This window comes from Podarcis cretensis, assembly GCF_951804945.1.
Source record: "Podarcis cretensis genome assembly, chromosome: 15".
Lineage (NCBI taxonomy): Eukaryota > Metazoa > Chordata > Lepidosauria > Squamata > Lacertidae > Podarcis > Podarcis cretensis.
The window spans coordinates 10,351,523-10,368,205 of NC_137185.1; the positions used below are offsets into that span (position 1 = coordinate 10,351,523).

A 16,683-nucleotide genomic window follows, 5' to 3' on the forward strand; every position below is an offset into this window, starting at 1 on the left:
TCAGAACATCTGGTGCTGAATCAAACATTTCCCCCTTTTAAGAAAAAATAAATAAAAATTCCCAATACCAATTTACCCTAACTAGGGAGCACAGTCATACATGGTGGTACCCCTAGGACAAAGTTGTAGTTTCTGCAAACCATTTAAGGAGAAATTGGGGGCACTGCATGAAGGGAGGAGGTGTTGTGGAACAACCTGCCAGCTGAATTTTTTCATGGAGTGGGTGACAGTGGCATCTCGTGGCTGCCAGCTGCTATTGTTTTTCCTCCTTCACAGCAGAGCAGGAAGCAGACATACTCTCCTCACTCATCATCATGCAACACGGTCATGAAGCCAACCAAAATGAGGCCAAAACTTTTAGAGCCAGTTGGGAATTTATTTATTTTCAAAGCTGCTGGAAATCTAGCAAATGCCACTGGGGGCAGAAAAGCTAGGCTCTGGCTGTGCTTGGTTTTCTTTCAAAATGTCACAGTTTAGGGAAACAGTTGGAAGAGTCATGATGCATTCAGACACAGGGAATGTTGCTTTAGCTTTCCTGATACAATGCCAGCGCTTCTTTCCCATTTTCTCATGCTCCTTTCATACTGCAGTACCTGCTGTGTTACAGCACTGTTGCTTTCTGAGCAATACAATGACACGGCGTGCTAAATTTTGCACACGTCAGCCTGTGTTGTGTGATGCAGAAATAAACGTCATCGGACAACATTTTCACTCCCTCACCCTTTCCACACATGCATGCTTTGGTTTTCCCATGAGGCCCCCACAAAAATGGCAGGGAATGACCGTATGCTAGTATACATACCATTTTGCCATTTCATTCATGGTTTTCTGGGTTGCAGATGTAAACTTCCGCTATGTTCCACTAAAGTTCCAAAAGTGGCTTTTACGCTGCGTGCAAGCTCAAATATGCTACAGAAAGTAACAGGGAAATGTTACTGTGTTTTGTGTGAATGCAGCCAGAGTTAGGCCGAAAGAGAGTGACTGGCCAAATACCTCCTGGCAGGCTTTAGGGCTCAGCAAACTTTGGAAGGAGGGGGATATTCGTATGATTTCCCTTCCACTGACTGTTTATGTTCTTATGACATTGCGACTTTTGGCCAAACAGGCCTGCTCTTTTAAAATAAAATGCGCAGGCAGGGATTTGGAAATCAAATGAATGTGCAGACATCTGAAGATAAAAGCAGCCTTGCTTTCAGACAAAAGTTCTATCTTCCCAGTGGTCAACTGGATGCATCTGGAAAGCAACTGGACTTTCACATTGAATGGTCCCTTCACAAACATCTGGAATTCTACTGATGCCCCCAGCAACTGGTCATTGATTCTTGAGTTTACATAATTCCCTTCCAAAGCTATGTAAGTTGGTGGCCTTCACTTAGGGTTGCCATATGTCTGGAATTTCCCGGACATAGCTGGTATTCAGCCCTAGTAAACAGCATCTGGGCGGAAATCACTTTAATGTCCAGGAAATTCCGGATGTATGGCAGTCCATGTCAGAAATTCTACTTCACTGTATCGTCTGGCAGCAGCTTCCAGAAGTTAATTATGTAGGATGACCAGGTTTTGTGGTGACCCCATACCCCAATCAGCATGGTCAATGGTCAGGAATGATGGGTGTGTAGTCTACCAACATTTGGAGGGGCACAGCTGCCCTGTCCCCACACAATGATAAGAAGTAGTTTCTTACAGCTAGTGTGGTGTAGTGGTTAAGAGCAGTAGACTCGTAATCCGGTGAACCGGGTTCGCGTCTCCGCTCCACCACATGCAGCTGCTGGGTGACCTTGGGCCAGTCACACTTCTCTGAAGTGTCTCAGCCCCACTCACCTCACAGAGTGTTTGTTGTGGGAGAGGAAGGGAAAGGAGATTGTTAGCCGCTTTGAGACTCCTTAGGGTAGTGATAAAGCGGGATATCAAATCCAAAACTCTTCTTCTTTAGTCTAACCCAGCAGTGGGAACCTTTGGTCTTCCAGATGTTGTTCAGCTACAACTCCCACCAGCACTAGCAAGAATGGCCAGAGATGGTAGCTGTTGTTCAGTGACATCTGGAGGACCAAATGTTCCCAACATGTGGTCTCATCTGAATTTACTGACCATCAGCTATATTAGATAGCTTAGGAAATGGAGAAAATGTTCTCTAACCATCAGTGACCTAATCCCTCTTTTTTTTGAGGGGTGTGTGTCCTCAAATCCCTCCTTTTCTTACACCCCCAGATGTAAATCTGTTGCTAATGTCCTTTATCACTAGCTCCTGGTTAAGAAAGTAGATTGCCCTCCAGAGCCATGAACATGGCATAGCAGAACATTTCTGGTCTCTAAAGCACAATTGCACAAAATTAAACTAGGAGAAGCAAAGTTAATCTGATTATTGCACATTTAAAAACCACTCAAACACCCAATTAATCATTGTTGCTTTGGGTGGGGATTTGTCATGAAATTATTCCTTCCCTTCCCTCTTGGCATGTTTGTGGAAAATAGCACACTTCTCTTAACGACTGGGTGAAAGATGAAGTGCTGATGCCAAAAGGGGCCTTTTTGTAAGTTCTGCTGATTATAGCAGTGCACAGTTGGCATTCAGGATGTCCCCCTCACACATACATCAGGCTTCACAAAAACAACAACAGCAAGTTGTGCTTAGTATGGAGGAAAAGGTTCTGCAAGAAGCTTATGAAATGTGCCTTTAGTAGTCCAGGATTCTCCCCAAAGTGTCTCAAAACCAGCTTGAAGTAGGATTGAATGAATATTTCTAGGGATCCTACAGCAATCGTGGCCTTCACGGTTGATATATTATCACTTGGGAATTGCTCATCCTTTGATTCTCCTGCATCTTCTGTGGGCCCATTTGGAGAAAGTAATATTGCTCTGGAAAATGTTTAAAGCATTTATTACAGTTCTTCAGCAGAAATGCCAGTTGAGTGCTCACGTAATGACAACTGCAGACCTAGAATGTTTTCTTCCAGCTGGTTGAAGTCAGCAGAGAGATAATCAAAGTTCAATAAATAATTATTTTTTTGAAAAAGAAAGAAAATATTCTCTTCCCTTAAGAGTTTTCCCTGATATTGTGAACAGAGCAGAGGAGATGGAAGGATGTCTACCCTTGTGAAAGATCTGAATTCCATCAGTTCTTGAGCAAAGGAGAAAGGGCATTCTACTTGATGAAATTCTTAATTGTCCACCTTTGTCCTGTGCAGCTTCGAAGAATAAGATCCATACCTGACATGCCTTTATTCTCAACTTCCAAACAGCGGCCTGTCCCTTTGTTTAGAATTGCACCATTCTGAAAAAGAAAGGGGAAAGAAATCAATGTATGGAACCATCAGTAGGGATATTGGAGAATCCCAACAACAACTACAAATAAATAGAGATTTGAATTGTAAGTGTTGACTTATCCTATTTCTGGAACAGTAATCCAGTGCGTATGATTGGTACACACTGTTGGTTGTTGCGTTCAGTTTGCAAACAACACATGATGGATTACATCAACCATCCATTTGCACTGCGCTTCCTTTGCATGGAAATGAATGAGGAGGAATAATGCAAGTCATGTTATTTCACCATGAGATGAATAATATAGTTTTTTCACAGGAGATGAACTGCAGCAGAGCAGAAACAGAGCTGCATGTAACAAATATAGGGCAGAACGGAAAAGGATGTCCATTAGCCATCACTCTAAATTAAAACACACACCCCATATGTGACGCGGGTGGCGCTGTGGTCTAAACCACTGAGCTTCTTGGGCTTGCCAATTGGAAGGTCGGCGATTTGAATCCCCGTGATGGGGTGAGCTCCCATTGCTCTGCCTCAGCTCCTGCCAACCTACCTGTTTGAAAGCACACCAGTGCAAGTAGATAAATAGGTACTGCTGTGGTGGGAAGGTAAATGGCATTTCTGTGCACTCTGGCACTCGTCACATTGTCCCGTTGCACCAGAAGTGGTTTAGTCATGCTGGCCACATGACCCGGAAAGCTGTCTGTCCCTCGGCCTGAAGCGAGATGAGCGCCACACTCCACAGTCACCTTTGACTGGACTCAACCATCCAGGGGTCATTTGCCTACCTACCTATTACCACCCCCATTGGGAGACCCAGAGGGCACGTTCAGTGGTCTCAGAATCCCAGCTGGAGGACAAGCAAAGAAGTTTCTTCCACTTAGCTGGCTGGCACCCAAGCTGGGAGCACTCCATGCTGCAACTCTTTGTTGTTAGAGCTCACGTCTAATGTATCTACTTTGGAGATTTGGCTTCAGCAGGAATGCTTGTATGAAAATATACCTATATGTCTGTTGAAGTATGAACCGGATTCCACTAAATTCTTGTGCTTAGTGGGAGCCAGTCCAAGGCATCTTACTGGCTGCCCCTGTATGCCCCCATGTCCCCCCCACCCCAAACTGGCTTTACGGGGTTCAGGAAAACCCTCAGAACAGCACACAGGGGAGGAGAGGGGAGGTTGTTTCATCAGGCATGCTGATGAACCATCACCTCAGCATGACACCCTGTGACACTCTGCGAAATGATGGAAGTCACAAACCTGTATGAAACTCCAGCGCTTATGGAGACTGCTCTTGACCTTTTCACAGTCCAGGAGTTGTGGGAATCGGTTTTTCATATTATCCACCAAGCAGCGGGTATCAGGCAGGAGTGTCGTGGTCCCAAGAGCACCCAAGTGAAGATACCCTTCTTTGGTGTAGCGGGCAAGCTGGATGGGAAAAGGTGGGGAGGGAAAAGAGGCCGGGTTAGAGTCATGAATCTTATCTACTTCAGCCCCAGTATGTCTCAACCCCCGGTTTCTCTAAGGAAGCTCACACAGATTTCCTATGTTCACAACAGCCCTGTGAAGCAAGTTCAGGGGAGGGACAGAGAGCACTTTGAGGGGGAATTTGAACCCAGTACAGGACCAGCCTAAGGCCAACACCCTAGTCAGGACATAATACCATACTGGAAAAAAGAGAAAGGACTGGCAGCAGGAGGGAAGGGGTCTGATTTATCCTCTCTCTAGGGCCGGAGTCACATTCCTGTCTGGGAAAGATTCTCACAGCCAGACGTCTGTGGTGGGAGGGGCCAGAGGCAAAAGCAGGCAGAACAATGAATGTAATGTTGACCCTTGTTCAGAAGCCTAGCTGCCACTCCCACCCACAACTCTCTCTAGTCTTCATCCAGGCAAGCAGGGGATGTTGTCTTTGGCGCCCTCAATATTGGGCCTCTTGTTCATTACGTGTGCATGATGTCACGCACCACAGCTTCAGCACCCGGCTACACCAGAGGGCTCAGCCTCCTCTAGAGGACACAACATTGTTCACCGGCCTGCTCAATGTCAGGAGGCGCTGTGGGGATCGGTGTGGCCTGGTGCAGGGTCGCACTGTCCTGCACAGCATTGGGCAACACTGCGGAAACTAGCACAGCTTAGCAGAAGGCTGCAGTGGCCTATACAGTATTGGGAGATTTGTGTGATGTCACACACAAATGGAACACGCCAGGCCCCTTCAATCTTGGGGGCAACCTGACAGCTCTGCCGTCAGTCAAAAATACTTGAGGTACACATCAGGGTCAGCGAGCGGTGGGGCCCAGGGAAAGTTCTGGGAGCTAGACAGAGGGGCCTGGAGAGTGTCACAAGTCCAAAAAAGTCTGAGGTGTCCCACCCTTGTGGGAAAGAAAAAAGAGCCACTTGATAAAATAAACTGGTGGGTTGTTGTTTTTGCAACTCTACCCCTGTAATTCTTGTCCTTGGAGTGATGTGGACTGGGGAAGCTCAAAAATGTGGAAACTCCCCAGCCCCCTCCCCAAAGGTCTGGGTCCATTTCCAGATGGGTCTGATTCACTTTGAGCTAGACCAAATTCACACTTTAACACTGAGGGCAGGGAACAAATTGTGTGGTCCTCCCCACCTGTTTTTCCTCCAAGAAAGAAAACCTCACCTTACCTTGGGAAAAGTGACTACAGGTAGGAAGTGGTCCTACATAGGATAGGCCCCACAAAGTCTCTTTATTCACCCCTCCCCCAAGCTTTTAGTCTTTTCTTTTTATTAGGAAAGGTATGGGACGACTGTCAAGGAAGAGGGAGCCACACCTCTTGTTAAGCTACAAAGAATTCTAGGAATTCTTGTATCATTTTTCTTGGTTTCAGATTTGGCCACATTGGACAGATGCACATTGTGAATTCCCCTGAATTCAGATAGCTGCTGGTATCACATGACAGCTCGTGTGTATTCTAACCTGTGGCCCCCAACCATGGCACGGATACAGGATGGCTGTGTGGTTCTCCTGAGGTCCTTGATCAAGACAGACATCTTTCACCTTGTTGTTGCGCAGCTGTAATGAAGGCAAAAGACTAATCACTGCATACATCATTGAAGAATAATCAAGCATAATGCTGTGTACAGAGATGCAAAAAGGCAAACATATAAAACTGCTTTGGGACTTTGGTAGGTATCTCAGAATTTGGGCTTGTCCTGTCCATGAGTGTGCTGCACATCTTGAGTGTGTGGTGACTGAGCCAAAACCAATGCAAATGGATAGTGGATCAGGGTTGCAGATCATATGGTCCAATAAAGCCTGGAACAGACTACTGCTCCCAAGTCCCAATTGCTTCCAAAACAGTGGAGATCCTTAAAGGAATAGAATCATAGAATTATAGTATTGTAGAGCTGGAAGGAACCCCAAGGTTATATAGTGCAATGCAGAAATCTCCACTAAAGCATCCCTAACAGATGGCCATACAACTCTGCTTAAAAATCTCCAATGAAGGAAAGTCCACAACCTCCTGAGGGAGTCCATTCCACTGTCAAACAGTTCCTCCTGTCAGAAAGTTCTTCCTGATGTTTAGTTGGAATCTCCTTTCTTGTAACTTGAAGCTATTGGTTTGAGTCCTACCTTCCAGAGCAGGAGAAAACCAGCCTGCTCCATCTTCCATGTGACAGCCCTTCAGATATTTGAAGATGGCTATCATATCTCCTCTTTTCCAGGATAAACATACCCAGCTCCCTCAACATTCCTCATAAAGCTTGGTTTCCAGACCCTTGGTCATCTTGGTTACCCTCCTCTTCACATGTTCCAGCTTGTCAACATCCTTCCTAAATTGTGGTGGCCAGAACTGGACACAGTATTCCAGGTATGGTCTGCCCAACTCAGAATAGAGCATAACTATTGCTTCCTTTGATCTGGACACTATACTTCTGTTGATGCAGCCTGGAATAGCATTAGTTTTTTTTGCTGCTGCATCACTCCGTTGACATGCTAAGCTTGCCCCTAGATCCTTTTCACATGTATTACTAGTACATGAATAATTCACCAGCAGGCTAGTACTCGGTCACCTCTGAGCACTTCCTGACTTCTGTTTTTGCAGGAAGGCAATGGGGACCTGGAGGCCCTTTAGGGAATTCTGGTTCAAGATGTGCTGCCTATGGGGGTCCCAGTTCAGAGAGCTGTCTACCAAGGGGGTTCTGGTTGTTCCTCTTTATTAGGGATGCAAGAATGGATTATTTTCCATTCCACTCAGTATTTGACACATGCAGCACTGTCTCCATTCTGCTGCAGTTCATCTTCCACTCAAGGCTACACTTATCGTCTTGCTGTCCACAGTTAATTATATAAATTACATTGTCATTGCATTATTCCATCCCATTCAGTCAATGAAAAATGGGGTGAAAATGCAATCAATTATGTATCATTTGTGGACTGAAAGCAACAACACTGGATTTATTTCCACTGTAGCCATGGAACAAATATGTGAACATTGGCAATTGCTGCTCCCATTTCCATTTTTGTTGAAGTTCACTGAAAATCCAACTCCTAATCTGGTTGGATCTTTCTCATATACCTGCCAAGCAACTTGGCTGTGGCTTCCCCTTTATCTTACAGGACACTGATGATTTCATTTTTTTTTTAATTGTCTTGGAATAATGTTTACAAGCACCAACAATGAATTCCAATTACAGCATAGTTAAAAGAATGATCAAGATTTTCCTCCTCCCCCCCCCCGCCCACAAACACACCTTTAAAATATTAGTTGACACAAATTTGGTTGCAATCCTAATCATGTCCACTCAGAAGTCCTACTGAATTAAGTGGTCTTACTCACAGGTAGGTGTGGCTAGGACAGCAGCCTTAGTTGCCTTGGAATCATTGACATGGGTACCAACAATGGTACCTGTGTAAATCATCCTTCTAAGTAAGAGACAACAGGTGGAGAAGGTGCCTAGATCTCTCTTTAGAGCATTGGGAGAGCAGAACCGGATGCAGAAACCAGATTGGAGGGAGCACATAGCATGCTGCAAGTTTCTGAAGGTTAAGCATAGGTAGGAAATTGGATGGTACCTCCCTGTACTCTCACCTCCCTGTTGTGTTTCCTACTTTCCTGTCTCTCTCCACCACCATCTTTTTTAATACAAATTTTATTTTTGCATCTGCTATTTTACATAAACAAGCAAATTAAATACATAGATATATAATCCCTTTTGACTCCTTTCCCCTATTGTGGCTCTTAATATAATGATTCCCCCCTCTGCATCTATTTCATGGATGATTTCAGCCCCATTTGAAATTGTAAGTGAGAGGATTTGAATTTTCACAAAAACCACATTGTGTTATTTGGACATAAAATCTGAAGTGATGGTTTGCATTTGGAATGCACTGTCAATGGGAAATGATTTATGGGTTGAGTTAGTTTTGTCTCTTTCCTTTAAAATGAGAGCATCACCGTCTTCCTGAGCAAACAGCATTAGTGGCAGGATAGGTGGTTCAAACACTTCTAAAGGATGGGTTTCCCTGGCAATTTCCCAGGTGTAACAGAGGGTTTATCTGAGGTACAATTAAATTCACTGTAACTGAAATATGGGGTGAATGCAATTAGATCAAGTAATGCCCACAATCCACCTGATCCCCTCCAATCTGAAAGCAAGGAATGTGGTAAAAGATTATCGTGACCAGCCAAGATGATTCTAAGAACGGTCTTAAGAGAGTTAGGCACTTTCAGAAATCCCCCATGGATCTCATTAAAAATATTGGAAACAAACAGAAACATGTATTCCACGTGAATCCCTAGAATGGGCTCAGTGTCGTGCTTTCCTCTCCTAATTACCTCTCCATATGCAATGGTGTTATTGTATCTTCTCATTTCTGGGTAGACGTGGTCTAAGTACCATTGGAAGTTCTTGCACTTCAAGCTTTTTCTGAGTGCTTTTCGCTCTGAAACATCTCCGATATCAATTCCAGGATTCTGAAAGAAATACATGATTGGTCCTTAAAAGATTGGCGTGAGGGCCCCAGTATGACAATTTGGAATGTAATTCAGTGGCTGTCTGATTCACACTAGGAACTAATTTGAACCCTAATTTAGGAAAATCAAAGCTTCATGCCATCCTGTGTCTTTTTGTCTTTTTGTCATGACTTAGTAAAATCTGAAGTCATAGTAACAGCTCCTGAATGAACAACACTTGCCAAATTCCAGACAAATAGGTATGCAGAGTTTTGTGCTAGGCACCTGCAAGAATGAAACATTCTGAGCGGGACACGTTTTTAATGGATCAGTCTAGACTGTTCTTGTTATTGTTTGCATAAGTGCTTGAAATTTGCAAGCATGGGAGTCATTCATTTTTAAAATGGTTTTAATCTGAGTTATAAAGTATTTAATGCTGCCAGTATGTTGTCCTTTGTCATTAATTGTTGTTTGTTAATTATGATTACATATTTTGCCTTTTTCTTTTTTTGTTGCAAGCTACCCGGGGATGTTTATTGATGGGCAGCTATTTAAATTTAATAAGTAATAGTAATGAGGATCAGGTTATATGAACTCCCAACCTACTGATACCCAATTAGTGTTATACAAAAAGGGTTTAGGACCAGGATATCTACAATATAAACTCCTCCCATATAAAACTATATGCAATGAATTAGTATCTACTTGGTGCATCTGACAGGAGCATGGGACAGGAGCCTTTTTAGCTGTTATCCCTAGATTGTGGAACCAGTAGCATAATGGTGAGGACCAGGGGGCTGCTGCCCTGGTCACATAGTTGGAGTGTTTGTGCAAAACAGGCAACCCCCCCACAGAGATCCCCATGATTGTTCTCATGAGTGAAGCTATGTAACTGTACCTCCAGTGGCAGGTTCCACGCAATGTACACATGGGACTTGTAGTCATCCATCCACACCTCGGCCACCCGCAATGCGTTCCTCTTTGTGTAAAAGCCAATGTTATTGTTGTAAGGCTTCTTCTTGCGCTCAATGTGGGCAACTCGAGAGCAGGGAAGGACTTCCATGCTGCCACCGCAGAGCCATACCTAGAGAGGGAGAGGGAGAGAAAATGGGAAACAGTCAAGGAGTATGTGGAAGCCAGGGAAACCAAGGCAACATCTATGACCAGCTGCTTCACAAGAGGATCATATCTTATGTTCACCTGGCGCCTTCATTAGATATCTTTAGGCGCCAGGAGAAAACATCCCTCTCCATCAGGCCTTTGGCTGATTTGACTTAGATTCAAATGTGAAGTATGTATGCCACTTTGAGTCCATTGGAAGAAAGGTGGAATAAATCATCATCATCATTTTGATGGGTCTACCTTGAGTCCCCATCTACACTATACATTTATAGCCTCTATACATTTAATGGTCATGGCTTCCCTCAAATAATTCTGGGAACCATAGCTTGTTAAGGGTGCTGAGAGTTGTTACGAGGACCCCCTCCCCCAATTCCCCTCACAGACCTCCAATTGCCTGTGTAATAATGATAATGATAATGATAATGATAATGTTCCATATCCCCCTTTTTTTCCTGATGGGGCACAGGGCAGCTTATAGATAAAAACAAGAATTGCTAAAAAACATAGGGGAAATAAACAATCATTAAAAAATAATAATTAAGCATTGATAAAATTAAAGTGTTCTTCGAGAAGGAGGATTTCTGGGTAAACCACTCCAAGAATTGTAGTTCTGTGTGGGGATTTGGTATCATGGTGCTTTAAATGTGTAGTGCAGATTGGGCCCAAAACACAGAAGAAAAGTATCTGTTCACCCAGGCCATTACTTATCCTAATAAACAGTCAGCCCCCGGTCTGAATCATCAGAGCACTAGGAGGTAATTATATGCCATTATAGTTGATAACAGCAATGGGGACGTAAGAACACTTTTACAGTATTTTTTCTTTTGGGGGGTGGATATGGAAAAACTTACTTCATTTAATTACACAGTTGGAAAAGACCATCGTGCCAAACCCTGTTCAGTGCAGTGTTTCACTACCGCATCCTTGAAAGGTGGTCATCCACGCATTGCTGACAAACCTCTCATGAGGGAAAGGATCCCACTTCCAGAGACAATCTGTTCCACTACCAAACAACTCATACCAGTAGAAATATGCCTATGGATACTAGTTGCTGGCAATTCCAAATGGGCAGAGTGCTGGTGAACTCAGGTTGCCAAATTGGCAACGCATAAAGCCCATATAGCAGAGGGAGGAAAAATCCTGTTTGGGGAGAAGCCAACTCCCTCCACATCCCAATTGGCCCAAGGACCCAGCTGAACCTTCCCCAGCAACTCCCCAGGGAAAAATCATTTGGAGTCTTCTTTCCGGGGGCAGTTGGGGTTGGGCAAATTCGCTCCCACTTGAAGGTGGAAGTAATGTTGTGGCTAAGAACATCAGAGAACTCTGAATGAAAACAGAAATGTGAGCAGACATTGAATACATTCAGTATTTGTTGTTGGTGCTTTAGGTTTGCAAGGAATACGTAATTGATTACAGCCCCACCCCCCATTTGCATTGTATTTAAATGTTTCTCAAACTTGGGTCTCCAGCTGTTGTTGGACTACAACTCCCAGCATCCCTAACTAGCAGGACCTGCAGACCAACAACAGCTGGAGACCCAAGTTTGAGAAACACTGGTTTAAATGAATGGGGTGGTATAAAGAAAACATAACTTGAGTAATTCGTGTAATTTACGTAATTTTCTCACAGCAGAGAGTGAGGTGAATAATATACTTTTTGCAAGAAGATGAATTGCCAAGGGAAAGAAACAGTACTGAATTTCACAGGGCTGGATGGAAAGCAATGCTTTCTTACCTGTCCAATTGTGGCATCTTGTCAACAGTAAAAAGCCTACCCAACAGGAATTGCATTTTTTGTTACTCCACAGGAGCAATTCGTAGTGAGAATGTTTTCCTAAGAGACTCTAGACCAGTGTTTCCCAAACTTGGGTCTCCAGCTGTTTGGGTCTCCAACTGTTTGGGTCTCCATCATCCCTAGCTAGGAAGACCAGTGGTCAGGGATGATGGAGACAGCAGTCTGAAAACACCTGGAGACCCAAGTTTGCGAAACATAGCTCTAGCCTGAGATATTCCACCATCCACCAACAGATAGCAAAAGGGGGAAATGTGGGGAAGTTTCTTAAAAGTTCACTGGGAAGTCTCAATCTCCATGCAGCTATGTTTAAACTCATAGCCACCCGAACAAAGAAGTCTGCGGCTTCTCTGATGCCTCAACAAAAGTAAGAGCAGTCTACGTGGTCACCAAAGCAGAAGGCAGGAGCTCATGGGAGTTGTAGCTCAAAACATCTTGAGGGCATCAGCTTGAGGAAAGTTGGTGCATACAATACTAGATGGACTCTGTACAAAGCAACTTCATACAACCCTAGCAGTTAAATGAAAAGGGGTGGGGACTCACACCTTGAGATGAAACCTATTAATCTCCAATCCAGCTCTGGCCAGAGACCCTTAACATGCAGTGAAAGGAGAGCTATGATTTCCAGCTGAGTGAAAGTACTCTTAACAAGTAAGAATTCAATTAGAGGGTTGGAATTGGGTTTTTCTGTTCACCCGAATGCAGATGGCACCTCAATTTCTGCTCACACTTAACCGAGTGGAAAGAAGGAGCCTTAAATCCCAGGATCCTGAAAGCCAATCTAATTTTCTATAGACCCCATGTTCACCTACTGCTTCAAGAGAAAGGGCAGTGTCAATCTATTAGTCAGTCTATCAGCTCTGATGATGAGAGAGTGAATGCGGTATTTAAAGCCGAACATGATGAAAAAAATGATTAGAAGGACAGGGAATTGAGAGCAAGACATGACTGAAATAACAGGTGAGCAGAATTATCTCGGGCGGGAGTTCTCTCTGTACCGTGCTTAATCTGTTTTCTTACACACACACACACACACACACACACACACACACACACCCTTGTTATCAGTTATGTCATTTCTGGGTGTTTTTTGTGTTACAAGACTGGTTCTAAAATCTATTTATTTACTGCTGAATGTATGTAAAAACTAGCCAACTGTACAAAGGCAAAACTTACACCTGTTGCTTTGCCTGCTTTTGCCTGTCATGACCCCAGTATCCAGCACTGAACTGGAAACAGAGATGGAGACTACAGGAGCACCAAATGGGGAGCCAGGGCATGTTCAGGGCTCAGAGCTGATAGTGGAAGAGAGGGAGACCATTGCACCTGAGGTGACTAGACAAGAATTAGGCCCTCATGAACATCTTTCCCTGAGCATGAAGAACCAGATGTCTCCCACCATGAATCAGGAGGTTAGCAGCACCAGAAGGGAGCCTATGGAGCAAATAATGGTTGGCCCTTTAAGGCACTGAAGTCCTCTCAAGGGTTTGGATCCTGGAGGAGGTAGGCTGGAGACAGAGACATAGAAGGCTTCAATCTACCCCCAACCATTGCAGGAGAAAGCTTCTCACTTGGAGCTGTCCATGGTCCAGCAACCTTCAACCAGCCTCGCTGCTTTCCCTGTGGGTTCCACGACTGGACCAGAAAATGAGACTGCCTCTGGCCCCACCCATTTGCCTAGATGGTTAATGCAGTTCTTGGCCTGAAAAAGTTCAGCACCCCTACTGTAAGATACAAAGTCATGCATCCAGCACCGCTCTGTGCAACATTTAGTATACGCAATAGTAAAGGTAAAGGGACCCCTGACCATTAGGTCCAGTTGTGGCTGACTCTGGGGTTGCAGCGCTCATCTTGCTTTAGTGGCCGAGGGAGCCGGCGTACAGCTTCCAGGTCATGTGGCCAGCATGACTAAGCCGCTTCTGGCGAACCAGAGCAGCACATGAAAACACCATTTACCTTCCCACTGGAGCAGTACCTATTTATCTACTTGCACTTTGACATGCTTTCGAACTGCTAGGTTGGCAGGAGCTGGGACCGAGCAACGGGAGTTCACCCCGTCATGGGGATTCAAACCGCCGACCTTCTAATCGGCAAGCCCTAGGCTCTGTGGTTTAACCCACAGCGCCACTCGCGTCCCCCAAGTATCCTCACAGTAGGGAACTTATAAACTGGATTGTGGCCTATTCTTGCAAATGAAATCTCAGCAGAACCCGCTTATTGTATATAAGTTTCTAGTGCATTGGAGATAGTGGATTCTGAGTTCACTTTTTGGACATCCTGCAATAGACAATTATCGGACCACAAACTTTGGCCTATGCCTTTTGTAACTTCCCTGGGTTCTTGTTGTTTCTGTTTCTTCTTCTTCTTCTTCTTCTTCTTCTTCTTCTTCTTCTTCTTCTTCTTCTTTTCCATGCAGAAGTGGGGGAAGAGCTGTAGCTCAGTGGTAGAGCATCCGTCTTGCATGCCAAAGATCCCAGGTTTGATCCCCCGGAGACCCACTGCTAGTCCGTGTGGGTAATACTGAGCTAGATGGGCCAGGGATATGACTCAGTATAAGACAGCTTCCCATGTTCCTGTGTTCTGATATCTAGGCTATCAGTGTTGCTGCTTATGCAGCTATAGTGGCGCCAATTCTTCCCAGGAGAAAAATCAGCAGAATCAGGGTTATTAGAAGTTCAGAAAGCTATTTGGGTGGGGAGGAGACTCTCAGGGACCCCCCCCCCCCAAAAAAAAACAACAACACCACCCATGCACTAGCAGATGAACTGCAGTAGAGTGGAAACAGTGGTGCATGTGGCTAATCCAGGGAAGAATGAAAAACGATGCCTTCTTGCATCCCTACTCTAGGTCAGATTGGGGGAAACTTTTTCTGGATCTCCAGAGAGCCACTGACAATCAGTGCAAACAACCACTGAGCTACTATGAGATCACACTCCTTATAGGTGTTGGGCAAAGGCATCCAACAACTGAGGAATTCCAGTAAATGTTCACCTTCAAAACTCATCCACTTCTATTTGTCCTGCTGCTTTTTCCTGGGAAAATCCACAGATTGCCGTTAGTTCTGATTTAGAGCTAAAAGTGGAGAGGGAAAGGTAAAACTGCTTGAACCTGTGCCTAGAAAGTCCAGGACAAGGAGAAAACTGCTCTGACCCCCCATATTTTTAAGCCTGGAACAAGCAAAAGTATGGACTCTAAGAGTAACGTCCCTTTCCAAACTTCAGGCCAATCATAAAGACAGGATCACTGACAAGCAGTAAGCCCTTAATGTTACATTTTACAAAACCCTAATTTTTATTCAAGTAAAATTCAATAAATCAAACAGCTTTCAGTGCATTAGTCTGCCTGTATCAATCAGTGCTTTGCACTAAGTCTTCACTGTTTTATCTCCCCTTACCACAGAAGATTTGACTGTGGTGCTGTTTTGCTAAATAAGCAATGGATCTCATGCCTAAATGTCAGGAATAGATGGGATAACAGCTCTGAGCATAAAATGTGTCTGTCAGCTGGCAGAAACTGAAGTCTCTTAGAAATCAACTAAAGTTCATGGCACTTTGAAAAATTGCCAGGGAGAACTATGTCAGAAAGCAGCCAAGATCTGGGGCGAGGAATGCTTTCAATTATTTTGTTGTGGGGAGAGGGATTAACTTTTCTATTCCAGCACTTCATATGGAATATTTATTGTTTTTAGTCGTATTATGCTGCCATGCCAAGAGAGACTTTTTCCAGAAGGAGAAGAGGAAGAAGAGGAAGAAGAGGAAGAGGAAGAGAGAGAGAGAGAGAGAGAGAGGAGGAGGAGGAGGAGGAGGAGGAGGAGGAGGAGGAAGAGGAAGAGGAAGAAGAAGAAGAAGAAGAAGAAGAAGAAGAAGAAGAAGAAGAAGATTTTGAAAAGTTTCTTGTTGTTGCAAGAATCCAAACTTTTGGCAAGGATGATGCAATTTTTTGAATTTGGGGGTGGTTGTAGGGTAATAAACGTAGAGGGTTGGTGTTGTGTGGTTCCTTTTTGTGACAAAACAGGCAGCTTTTCAAACACCAAAGCACCAGTGATGAGGAACGTAAAGGAAACATGCTGATGGCTGATTTTATATACAACTTGGTCACAGGGGTCACGTTAATCTATTTCATTTGGTAAGATAAGGTACTGTATGTATTTCCTTATTTATCCACCTGGCATCCCCCCCAACCCCCCCCCCCCAGCAGACTAGCACTAAATGCAAACAGAGGGATGAATCTAACATTCTGTGTCCACCAGCACAAGCACATCTGTCGTGGATGCTTTAGCTGAGATTCCTGCATTGCAGGGGTTGGACTAGATGACCCCGGGGTCCCTTCCAATTCTACAGTTCTATAATTCTTGCAGAAGCAGATGGGAGAGTGTTAATTTTGCACAACAGAGCACTTTGCAGTAATCCAGTCTCATGGTTTACTTGTACATGGACTGCAGAAGCCCATCACCACTTGAAATATACAGAAGAAGCAGAAAGGCTGTTCAGAAGCTGTAGTAACTCTGTGCACTGGAAGATGGAAAATCTATAGTGGCCATTTAAATATTCTCCAAGTCCTCAGATGAAATAAAATAAAATGATGTTTTGA

At 44.3% G+C, this 16,683-nt stretch overlaps 1 protein-coding gene across 1 annotated transcript in view; it reads right to left on the reverse strand.

Annotated features, from left to right (window-relative positions):
* Nucleotides 1–355: 355 nt before the first annotated feature.
* Nucleotides 356–16,683, reverse strand: part of GALNT17 (polypeptide N-acetylgalactosaminyltransferase 17) — a 109,387-nt gene continuing 93,059 nt past the window's right edge. The window contains exons 7-11 of the mRNA XM_079955627.1: nucleotides 10,079–10,264; nucleotides 9,064–9,201; nucleotides 6,201–6,296; nucleotides 4,520–4,687; nucleotides 356–3,271 (exon numbers count right to left, since the gene is read on the reverse strand). Coding sequence (XP_079811753.1) covers nucleotides 3,143–3,271; nucleotides 4,520–4,687; nucleotides 6,201–6,296; nucleotides 9,064–9,201; nucleotides 10,079–10,264 — 717 coding nt within the window. The 3' untranslated portion in view covers nucleotides 356–3,142. The remainder of the gene's footprint in view (nucleotides 3,272–4,519; nucleotides 4,688–6,200; nucleotides 6,297–9,063; nucleotides 9,202–10,078; nucleotides 10,265–16,683) is intronic.